General features: G+C 41.7%; 1 protein-coding gene across 1 annotated transcript; it reads right to left on the bottom strand.

Moving 5' to 3' along the window:
- Nucleotides 1–9593: 9593 nt before the first annotated feature.
- Nucleotides 9594–12066, bottom strand: CFAP97D1 (CFAP97 domain containing 1). The gene is made up of 4 exons (XM_079904653.1): nucleotides 11780–12066; nucleotides 11210–11280; nucleotides 10820–10938; nucleotides 9594–9826 (listed from the first exon to the last, which is right to left on the bottom strand). The coding sequence occupies exons 1-4, from the start codon at nucleotides 11901–11903 to the stop codon at nucleotides 9649–9651; spliced, it is 492 nt and encodes a 163-aa protein (XP_079760779.1). The 5' UTR covers nucleotides 11904–12066; the 3' UTR covers nucleotides 9594–9648.
- Nucleotides 12067–12368: the final 302 nt, after the last annotated feature.

Genomic DNA, 12368 nt, shown 5'->3' with positions numbered 1-12368 from the left:
TGACACAGTGGTGTTTTCAGGGACTTGCGGAATGTCAGGCTGCTTGTGCCTTTTCTAAATATTCTCAGACTCTGAAACTGGATGCGTGCTTGCTTTTATTTTATTCCATCACTTGTCTTTCTTGTTACTGACAGCTCTCTTGGTTCTCACCTGTCCCTACCTTCAGATTATAGGGGCTCCTATCCTGCTACATCATGGGAAACCAGATGATTCCCCCCTGTCATAACTATGCCTAATTCACAATAAATCAGTCCTGACCATCAAAATCAAAGTACATAGACTCTGAGTGTGGGCCTGATGGGTTGTCTCTGAGCAAAAGTGCTTAAAGTGTGTCACACAGGATTTGTGATATATCTCAGCTTCAGAGAATTGTATTTCTTATTAATAGCCAATGCATGTAAAGCTTTATTCTGTGCCAGGAGCAATGCTAAGGCCTTTACATACGTGATTTTGACAGATGCACCAAGCCTATGATGTAGGATTCTTTTTTTTTTTTTTTTTTGGCCGCACCACATGGCTTGTGAGATCTTAGTTTCCTCACCAGGATTGAACCCTCGCCACCGCAGTGAAAGCGCCGAGTCCTAACCGCTGGACCACCAGGGAATTCCCTGATGTAGGATTCTTATCATCCCTATTATACAAACGAGAAGAACAAGGCTAAAAAGTTTAAATAATGCGTTCAAGCTCACACAGCTTTAATAAAATGGCAGAGCCATTGTATTTGAGCCCAGGTCTTCCTAATACCAGAGATGGTCATCAATCACTATACTGCCTGTTTCTTTTGTGGTCCCATAATTGAGGCTACCTGTTAAATTATGGGCTTAGAAGTGAGGAATGTGTTCTCAGCTAGAATTTACAATAATATGCAGTGTGGTTGCAGCTTCTAAGACTGAAAATAGGCTGCTTACATGTGTAAATTTTCAAGCTCTTTTCCTCATGAGAAAAAAAAGGAGGCCAGGTGAAGGGTGAAGCACCAGGGAGAAGATCTGTTGCCCATTTAGAAATTTCCATTTTTGCCTTCTTACACAAGGATACCTATGCCACCTTCTAGCTCATGAACCTGGTAGGTCCACCTAACAGGATCACATTCTTCAGACCTTTCTAGCAAAAGGGTGAGGACCTCTTTGCACTTCCAAAGTACTGGATTCTTATCAAGTGAAATTAGTCTTGAGCTGTTCCACACAGAACCAGCACAGGGAGGGCAGCTGCCCTTTGAAGTGGAATGGCATATGCCAAGTTGTGTGTATTATTCAGGAGAGCCAGGATCTAAACTCAGCTCTCAGGCAAAAAACACATAAGTTAAAATTACTCCAGAAAAATCACCTAGGGAGGCCCCTTGGTGGAGATCCTCACCAACTCTGAAGTCCCATCTGGGTGGTTTTTCTCCCATTGTAGGAGCACAGTGGTTGAATAACAGATGATTTTTTTTTAATATTTCATACTACAACAGACATTTTCCGCTTCTTAATATTTTCGCACAATTGTCAGATGAAATAGTAATCGTTCCCTTCATGTGTATTGTGAAGCAAGGTATTAAAATGTGATGCCTGCTTTATTTCCTGTCAAAATAGCCTTCTCACCCTCTAAGGCAAGCTGTGTTGACAGCTGTTTGGCTGCTACAAAATCTGTGAGTAGAATGGACAGGGCCCCAGAGACAGGTCATTTGTAAAGTGTTTTTGCTGTTCGTAAAAAGAAAAGTCTTATTTAAAAAAAAAAAAAAAAAAGCACCTGTTTACAGATATATATTGGTGGAATGTGTGTAAATTCAGTTCTCAGTCCCATTCCAGCCAGTAGCACATGTTCTGACCCCCTGGGCAAAATTTTTGCAAAAGTCCATCACTCTGGGCCTCACACCAAGAAATCTGCTTATTTCATACCTCTCAAAATGTACCTTTTTTTCCCCCCTTGGGCCCTCAAATGCCGGTAAGCTCTCTGCCTGTGTCTACAACCAGAGAGAATGTGAGCTCTGGAGGGCTCTTCTAGGTCAAGGATGTTAGACGGGTGGGGCATATGTGCTGCCACCAACCATTCTTATATCCGTGGCAGACAGCACTAACTGATCACAGTACTCTCTTGCTGAATGTAGGCACTGCTTTGGATCTTTCAGGATACAGTATCCAGTCTCAACTGAGCACAACTGGCAAGTGAGTTATCCTGTTCGCCATCCTTGATCCATAAATTTGTAATCTTCTCTACCATCCACTCCACTCCCTGAAGGAAATGGGTTTAAGAAAATTATAACCATCTGTCCTTCACAGGCAATGCTTAGCTATGTTAAACATTAGCCAATTGTGCTTTTACCATTGTATGTTTGAAAACATACGTGCTTTAAGACATGTGACCCATCAGAGTTTTACATCCACTTACCCAGGGTTACACCATTTATGCCACCAATCACAGGATCATGTGTCCAAAAATATGGAAGCATTTGGTGACTTATTTAATAACTACAGAGCAACATATGCACAAAACCCATTCTTGAATCATATAGTTTAGAACTAATAAGCAGCATTTCTCTAACTGGTGGAGTCGACATGGATTTTTTTTTTTTCCTGCCCTTTGAATACGGTCTCAAACTGCTTCCTTTAAAAGTCAGGCTTGTGGTTTCAGAACAAGATGATGTAGAATCATTTTTCCCTCCTCCTCAACTCTAAATACAACTTAAAACCTTGGAAATTTATTAAAAAGACAATGATAAAAGGACTCTGAAAGCTGGAGAGAAGATGGTGGATTGATTAGGAAATCTCAGGACTTGAGGAACAACAATGTGGTGACTTTCCTGGGTTTTCTTTTCATCTCCTACACCCGACTGGGCTCTGGAGAGGCCTGCAACCCTGAACCACCAATAGACAGAGACAGGGAAGAAAAAAGGAAGGAAGGAAAAAAGGGAGGGAGGGAGAAAGGGAGAGAGGAAGGGAGAAAAGCTTGCTTTCTCTGCCAAAGGACAGGGAAGGGGAAGCCTAGTAGAGACCTACTGGGGAGCTTCAGCCCTAGCTCCACACCTGGGTACCAGCAGGTGGCCCAGTTCATTCAGAGCAGGATTGAAGCCCTATGTCTCCCTGTCCTCCACCCAGTGATATTAGGAGACCCAGGCCCAGCAGTGTCTGCCTGCCCCTCTGCAGAAGGTGGTCCAGCAACACTGTGCAGCCCAGGGAAGCACCTTCCTACACTGCAGAAGACACCAGCAGGGATTGAGTGGGAGTCCTGGAAGCATCCAAAGAACAAGCAGACCAGAATAGTATTGTGAAAGCTCAGAAAACTATAATGTCATTGGAAATAAAACCCATAAAAGAAGCAGAAACTTATACACTACACCTAAACAGGACTCCTACCTGCTATAATAGAAGATGTAAATAGCATTAAGAGATTCCTAACATAATTACCCAAATATCTAGGATACAATAGAAAATCACTCAGCATATCCCAAACCAGGAAAACCCCAATCTAAATAAGAAAAAAAAAAAAAAAATCAACCGATACCAATATGATATGATTCAGATGTTGGAATTTATCTAACAAGGATTTTAAAGCAATTGTAGTAAAAATGCTTCAACAATCAATAACAAATTCCCTTGAAAAAAAATTGTTTAAACAGAAAATCTTAGCAAAGAAATAGAAGCTATGAAAAATAACCAAGTGGAAATTATAGAAATGAAAAGTTACTGTAAAATTAAAAACTCAGATGAACTCAATAGTAGAGTAGAAATGACAGAAGATCAAATCGGGGTACTTGAGGACAGATCAATAAAAATTACTCAATCTGAACAACAGACTGGGAAAAAAAAAAGAGAGAGCCTCAAGGACCCATGAGACAATAACAAAAGAGCTAACACTTGTATCATCAGAGTCCCAGAAGGAGAGGAGAAAGTGTGGGACCAAAAAGTACTCAAAGAAATAATAGCTGAAAATTCCCCAAATTTGATGAAAGATATAAATCTACATATTCAAGAAGGTGACAAACTCAAAATAAGATAAGCCCAAAGAAATCCATACCAAGATACATCATAATTAATCTTCTGAAAACTAAAGACCAAGGAAAAAAAATATTAAGAACAGGGAGAAACAATGGGAAGGAACACTAACGCAAGTGTTACTATTTTACTGTTTTACTAATACTATTACTGTTACTAATACTATTTTAGTATTACTATCAAGCAGACTGTGGAGGCCAGAAAAAGTGACACAACATTTATCAAGTGCTGACAGCAAAGATTGTCAACTTTGAATCCTATATGTGAGGAAACTATCCTTCAGGAACAAAGGGGAAATAAAGACATTCTTAGAAGAAGGGAAACTAACAGAATTTGTTGAGACTGACCCTTAAAGAATGGCTAAAGAAAACTTTGCAAACAAAATGGCAGAAGGCTGGGACTTTCAGAAAGGAAGAAAACAACTGAAAAGGTGAAAATAGAAGTAAACATAATAGATTGTTCTTCACCTCTTGAGTTTCTTTATCCATATTTTCTGGTTGAAACAAAAGTTATAACCCCATCTGATGTGATGCTCCGTGTATGCAGAGGAAATACATAAGATAATTATATTCTAAAAGTGAGGAGGATAAAGGGACCAATTAAAAGACAGATATTGGTAGAGTGGATTAAAAAAACTTGACCCAACTATACGTCATATACAAGTGTACATAGGTAGACAGAAAGTAATGATGGAAACTTAAATATTATGCAAACAATTTTTTTTAAAAACATCATTTTAAAAGGCTATATTATTATCAGATAAAGTAGACTTCAGAGAAAGAAAATTACTAGGGACAAAGAGGGACATTATAAAATGGTAAAAAGGATCACCCCCCCAAGTAGGTATAGCAAATCCTAAACGTGTATGCAACAAACACCAGAGCTTTAAAGTACATGAGGCAGGGACTTCCCTAGTGATGCAGTGATTAAGGATCCGCCTGCCATTTCAGGGGACACGGGTTCGATCCCTGGTCCGGGAAGATCCCATATGCCGCGGAGCAACTAAGCCCATGTGCCACAACTACTAAGCCTGCGCTCTAGAGCACGCGAGCCACAACTACTGAAGGCTGTGCGCCTAGAGCCCATGTTCTGCAACAAGAGAAGCCACCACAATGAGAAGCCCGCACACCACAATGAAGAGTAGCGCCTGCTCGCCACAACTAGAGAAAGCCCACGCTCAGCAATGAAGACCCAACACAGTCAAAATTAATAAATAAAAAATAAATTCATTAAAAAAAACAGCTTGAGCACCAGTTGCTTTAAAAATAAATAAATAAGATATGTGAAGCAAAAACTGATAGAGCTAAAAGTTGAAATAGACAAATCTACAGTTATAATTGGGGAATTCAACACCCTACTCTCAGCAATTGATAGAACTAGAACAGAAAGTTATCCAGCGTATAAAAGAACTGAACACCATCAACCAACAGGATCTAATTGACATTTTAAAACACTCCCCCCAACAGCAGAACAATATACATTCTTTTCAAATGTCCATGAAATATTCACCTAGATAGGCCATATTAATAAATTTTAAAAGAATTGGAAATATAGAGTATGTTCTCTGACCATAATGGACTCAAACTAGAAATCAATAAAAGAAGGACAACAGGAAAATCTGCAGACATTTAAAAGAATACCTAATATAACCTGAGCAGTTCATGGAAACTTCCTAGAGAATGGACTCGCTTGTATAAATTATGTATAGGTGTTTTCCAGGTAAAGACATAGAACTATGGATTTTCCAGCTAGAGGGGACAACAGATGAATGGGATGAGAAGAAAACATGTCTTCTGTTAGTTGAAAAAGACAAGGAATGATGAGATATAAGTTTGCAGACGTTTGTCATTTTTGTGAAATTCTAGTATCTGAGCCTCATTCTAACTGGGGGGAAATTTCCTGTTCTGGTGAGAATGAGAAGCAGAACTCATGTCCAGACTTGGAAAAAGGCAGATACTCATTCTCCCAACCCTTGCAGATAAGGAATGGGCATATATGATCTAAGTTACACCAATCAGATAGACCTTCACTGACTTGGAATTGGGAGATAGTGACACAAAATGGCGGGGACGGTGAAGACTTTTCAGAGGCGGCACTAGCAGGTCAGCAAGATCCAGTTCTAGATAGAGCAAGGGCAGCTGTGCTAGCCACAGCGCCACAGACCAGTTCTACAGCAAGACTTGGAGCGCTGTCCCTTGATGTGCCGCTTGAAGCTGGGTTCCGCAGTTTTCTAGCAAATACTGTTAACGATTTCATATTCTTTCAATAAATTATTTCACTACTTAAAGTCAATTTCTGTTGCTTGAACTAAGAATTCCTGTTGATAGAGGCTTCCAAGACAGGAGGAACAGGATTGAGGGGGGCCATATTAAGAAGTGTGGCTCATTCTGGAAGGAATGGCAAATCATTGAAGGTGTATTAAGCTAGAAAGTGATATGGGCATATTTTTGCATTAATAATACCGGTTGTAAATCACAAGCGCCTGAAATGGGCAGTAGCACATACAAAGACTGAGAAGCAGGACTGGTAGATTAAAAATATGCAGGAAGGGGCTTCCCTGGTGGCGCAGTTGTTGAGAGTCCCCCTGCCGATGCAGGGGACACGGGTTCGTGCCCCGGTCCGGGAAGATCCCACGTGCTGCGGAGCGGCTGGGCCCGTGAGCCATGGCCGCTGAGCCTGCGCGTCCGGAGCCTGTGCTCCACAACGGGAGAGGCCACAACAGTGAGAGGCCCGCGTACTGCAAAAAAAAAAAAAAAAAAAAAAAAAGCAGGAAGGAGGAAGGGATGAAAGAGAGGGAGTAAAGGATGACTGCCAGACTTCTCACCTGGATGTCTAGAAGAATAGTTCCTCAAACCGAGATGAACTGGAACCAGTTTAAAAATGAATTTACATTTGGACATATTGATTTTTTCTTTAAACTTTTTATTTTGAGATAATTGTAGATTGACATGTGTGAAAGAAATAATACAGAGAGATCCTGTGTCCCCTTTACCCAGTTTCCCCAGGTGGTAGCACCTTACAAAACTATACACAGTATCACAGCCAGGATATTGATATGAGAGAGCCAGGATACAGAACAGTTTCACCATTGATAAATTGAATGTCATCAAAATTAAGATGCTTTACTCTGTGAAAGATGAAAAGATAAATTACAGAGAAAATATTTTGCAGATCACATATCCAGCAAAGGGCCTGGATCTAGAATATGTAAAAATCTCTGAAAATTCAATTAAAAAAAAAATCCAATTAGAAAACGGGCAAATGCACCAATATTTTACCAAAGAGGATATACAGATAGCAAGTAAGCATATGACAGATGTTCAACTTCATTAATTAGAGAAATGCAAGTTTCTCTACTGCGCACATGTTATAATGCCTAAAATTAAAAATGGTGGTAACATCAAATTGCTGCTGAGGATGTGGAAAAACTGGCTCACTCATCCATTGCTGGTGGGAATGTAAATGGTACAGCCACTCTGGAAATAGCTTTACAGTTTCTTTTAAAATGGACTTATCATACAACCCCACCAATACACTCTTGGGCATTTATCCAAGAGAAATCAAACTTACTTTCATGCAGAAACTTGTGCACAAAAGTTCACAGCAGCTTTATTCAAAACGGTCAAAAAACTGGAAACTACCCAAATGTCCTGCAGTAGGTGAATGGTACATTCATAAACTGTGGTACATTCCTACCATGGAATACTACTCAGCAATAAAAAGGAATGAATTATTGGTATACACAACCTGGATGAACCTCAAGGAAATTATATGGAGTGAAAAAAGCCAATCTGAAAAGCATGACCCCATTTATGTAACACTCATGAAACAGCATAATTACAGAGATGGAAAACAGATTAGTGATTGCCAGGGGTTAGGGCTGGAGGAAGAGGGAGGCTGTGGCCAAAAGGGGGAGTACAGTAGAGTATTTCCATAATGGTACAGTTAACTGTCTCGAATGCGGTTGTACTTATACAAAACTAGACATGCTAGTTACATAAAACTAGCTATACACCTACATATAAATGAGTGCATGTATAATTGTGAATTTATATATGCTCTATAGATTGTAGCAATGTCAACTTCCTAGATTGATACTGTACTGTATTTACACAAGATGTTAACATTGGGGGAAACTGGGTGAAGGGCGCAGGAGGCCCCACTGTACATTTATTTGCAACTTCCTGTAAATCTAATTGTTTTAAAATAAAACATTTATTTATTTGCGATAAGAACATGTAAGATCTACTCTCTTTCAAAATAATTAGACCAATTACAGAAGACATGCAGCACTGTCTTGTCATGGGTTCATATGCTTTTGTTTTCCATTTTGACAGAGCTGAACTTGTGGCTGGATCATCACACCCCACCTATTCTTTCCCCCGGGGTGGTGGTGACGGTGTATGGTTTAAAAAGTTGTCTCTTTCTCTCTCATTAAAACTTTTCATAGCCCCCATAAAAATGCTTGTTGCATCTTTCCTTCTGCCTGCCCCATTCTGTCTCCATTTGGAGATGGGACTTAAAGCCTTTGGGTACTTTAAATGTAACTTACTCATTTTATGTTCCAAGCTTTATTGTAGCATCTTAAGACTGAGCATTCAGCCACTTAGCAGTGTCTTGAAATCCTAAGCAGCTAAGAAATCCTAGGGCCTTCTCTTGTCTTTTCCATGGTGAGTAACCTTGTATTCAGGGAGAGGACAGGGAGAGAAATGGAGAGCCATCAATTATACAGAACTGTTCTTTGGAAAGCTTGAGCGTCCATTTATCCTTCTCCCCAGGGGCAGCGGCAGAGCGGGGAAACTTAGTCACTACTAAAAATATGAAATAATACAAAATGCCAACACAGTATTACTTTTGAACAGTGACAGAGATCTGTAATATAAGTTTAGCATAATATTAAAGCCACAAGACCTCCTGTTTACGTCTTATTGAAACAAATCACTTCCCCTTAGACTCACGTAAAGCCTCAAAGCTGATGACAAAAGGCAGTCATTTCCTACTTGTATGCAGAGAGGAAACAAAGACAGAGCTCTAGTCCCTGACTGGATGGCCAATCAATATTACAGAAGAGCAAAATCCACCCCTTAGTTGGGCCCCTCGTTCTCCATCTACACGGTTTTCAGGACTTTGGCATCGACTGTGATCACCGTGTTCTCTAATAAAGAGCAGCCGTGTGAAGACATACCTATTCATCTCAGGAGAGAAGATATTTGGTTGTATTTCTGATATAGCGCCTTGAATTCTTGAAGGAAAAGAATCAGAAAGATTTATGTCAATGCCAGGGTGCTGATGCGAAAGCTGAAGTTCTAAGTCCTACGGGTGGCTTAGAAAAGGCTTTCAGACCAAAGACAGGGAGTGGAAGTTTATAAAAGCACTGCGGATGGCTTTTTGTTTTCCTTCTTGAAGAGCCATTCCTAAAAGAAGCAAGTCAACCACATACTGAATTGTATACCCTCATCCCCTTTGCTTGTCCATTCAGCCTGAATGAATTAAGGGATGAGGGAAGATGCTACCAGATATTCTCTGAAGCTGACACATGATGGCTTTGCTACCAAGCTGCTGGATGGTTTGCTCCTGTTGTTAGCTTTGTAGGCTCTGGGTAGTTTTTCTTTCAACGATTGTTGCATTTCTCATGATTTCACCCTCAGCCGCTTAGGGGTCTCTCCTGAGATTGGCTCTACTCTGAACGCAAACTCTGTGCGTGCGTACGAATATCAGAGTACCCACGTGCCTGCCAGTCTAACTCCAACGACCTGCGGTCATAGTGGGGTTTGCGATCACCAAGCCTCTTCAGAATGCCCTGGTTTTCCATGGTGATTCTCACTAGCTCCCGGTTCCTTGTTTCTCTGTTTAAGCTGAAAAATACAAAATCCCAAGATGCGTGAAGAATAAAGTTCTCCTCCTGGATGGGAGTGGGGGAGATGAAGTCGTGATGTCATAAATCCAGGCTGCCAAAGTGCAGGGAACCAGCTGTCCCGCAGAGCCCTGAGGCCCCGTATGCCTGTTGAACCAGACCACGCTCTGGGAAACGTGCAAAGCCTTTTCAGATTAAGATCAGTGGTTCTCAGCCCTGCTGCCTACTAGAAAATTCTACTTTATTGGTCTGGGATGGAGCTTGGGCATTGGCATTTTGCAAAAGCTTCCCAGGCATTACTATGTGAAACCAGGATTGAGAATCTCTGGCTTAGAGGATGAAGGTCTTGCCTATAGATACATCACAAATGGCTGATGACAAGTTTTGGTTCACCTCACTCCCCTCAGCTGTCAACTCGATTTCAGAATACAAGGATTAGGAAAGACTTCTTGACACTCCCCACCCCCCTACACACACACACACACACACACACACACACACACACACACACACACACACACACACACACACACACACCGCTCTTCTTTCCCTGCAGACACTCCTTTGGAGCCCTGATCACACTGCATAACTATTTACATAAATGTCCCCCTTACCTGACATTGGGTTCTTTGGAGTTAGGAAATACACTTCTCGTTTCACCTCTATAGTCCTGGTGCTTAGCACGTGGTAGTTCAGGAAATATTTGCGGAAATGATTTTAAGAGTGCTGTAGTCCCAGCCATGGTCACCATTTTACAAAAGTGCTTTCTTGTGTCAAACTCTAAATAGGACCCTGAAGAGTCTCTTAGAGGGAAAAAAAGCTCTTTAACGCTAGAGAAAGGTCCCTGTTCGGGGTGGTTTTCTTTCTCCTTAACTTGGTCTCTTTGGTTATCCCTCAAGATAACTTTCCTTGAGAATTCCTCTGGCACTAAAACCCAAAAAGGGTGAAGTCAATTTTGACTTTTGGAAAATGAAATGAAGAGAAAGAACACTACCTCTTAGAGAAATATTCGTTCCAGCAATCCACCTTGGCGGGGCCGCGGTGGGCGTTGGCGATCTTCTGACACAGTTGCTTGTTTTCATATTCGATTTTGTCGAATTTCTTCTGTTCACCCTGGTGAGAAACCCCACCCCATCGTGGTGACGTCATTGCTACATGGCCCTCCATCCCACAATCGCTGAGCATCCCCCTCCTCTGGGATTGTGCGAAAGGGGCATATTGGGGGCCACAGTGGAGACTGGGAGAGAAGCTGAGGAATCCAGGGGTGGTGTGTATGGGGAGGAGAAGGGTGAACGAATCTTTGGTGAGGGGGGTATTTAGAAAGCTCTGGGAAACTGGCCCTCTTTAGGACATAGATAAAATCAATAATGGCAGGAACAAGTACCTGTAGTTTGCTCAGTTTTAAAATGTGATGTGTGTGCACCACTGGAAGCTTGGTATCAACAGTAGGCTTCACTAGAGAGGGGGGAAAGAGAGCAATGTTACATCACAGGTGTCCTCTTAGTAGCCTTAGAAAATCTGCTCACATTCTAGACAACGGCCCTGATTAAAACATTACAAGTTTGAATTCTGAACTAATCCAGGTCAGGAATTTTGGTTTAGTTGAGTTTCCCAAACTGACATCTTTTGGAGAGTTTTGAGCAGACACGAGAGAATGGTGAGGGCTATGAAAAGTAAAATTTACAGACATAAATATCCTTAGAATCTAATGAAAGAAACCTCTCTCCCACCCTTTCCCAGTACGACTAGCCTGGCTACTGGATGCTGAAAGCCCTATCCTCTGTCTACCTTACTTTGGCTTTAAAGAGTTTAAATGAGCATATCCATCAAATAAACTCCCTGGTGGAAGATAAATTTGCAAAGCCATGTACTGGTCTGGTTTACCGTCAATATCTCTAAGGTGGGCCCTTCCAGAACCCTAATCGCAGTGTCCCGTTCAAATTGCCCCACGTACCTATTTGTAGTCTATTCTGATGAAATACGTAGTGGCCAAAGTCCAGTTTCCTCCTGAATGATGTGCTCTGTCTATGATTAGAGACGATCACAGGGTAGGCTAGATAATCCGGGGAATTGTTCATCTTCTCTTCCTAGTCTCACTTCAGAAATGAGGCACCCAGGCTCCTCTGTGAGGTACTTAGCTGTCCCCATGACGGGTTGTCAGTTACCCAGTTATGACATCAGGGACAGGTCCCCCGGAAGAAGGAGGAGCCCCAGAGCATGCCTGGCCGTCCCTGGGCTTCTCTTTTGAGAGCTAACCCAGTCAAGATGAAGGCAGAGGCTCAGAAGCTTTCCCAGCTGTCTGGAATGCACGTACCACCAACAGCAGCAGGAAAAGGTGTGGTGTCTGGGAGGGGTGGGAAGGCACGGGGTGGGATGGGGAGACATCCAGCCTTGGTTACACACCTTGGGCTCTAAGTTTAGTCTCCACTGCAATGGTTTCCCTGAAGGTGTGAGACTACAGCTGTTTGCAGAAGTAAAAGACCTTAACGATAATTTGATCCGATTTCTTCATTTTGCAGATGAGGAAACTGAAGTCCAGAGCA

This window comes from Stenella coeruleoalba, assembly GCF_951394435.1.
Source record: "Stenella coeruleoalba genome assembly, chromosome: 19".
NCBI lineage: Eukaryota > Metazoa > Chordata > Mammalia > Artiodactyla > Delphinidae > Stenella > Stenella coeruleoalba.
This window is presented reverse-complemented; position numbering and strand designations above follow the sequence as displayed.

What these genes read in the sequence shown, in the direction of transcription:
- CFAP97D1 (XM_079904653.1), bottom strand. Translation starts at nt 11,903, where the DNA reads ATGAACAATTCCCCGGATTATCTAGCCTACCCTGTGATCGTCTCTAAT. An exon ending in TCAGAATAGACTACAAATAG is followed by an intron (nt 11,281 to 11,779) that starts GTACGTGGGGCA and finishes CCCCCTCTCTAG; the next exon opens with TGAAGCCTACTGTTGATACC. An exon ending in TAAAACTGAGCAAACTACAG is followed by an intron (nt 10,939 to 11,209) that starts GTACTTGTTCCT and finishes GTTTCTCACCAG; the next exon opens with GGTGAACAGAAGAAATTCGA.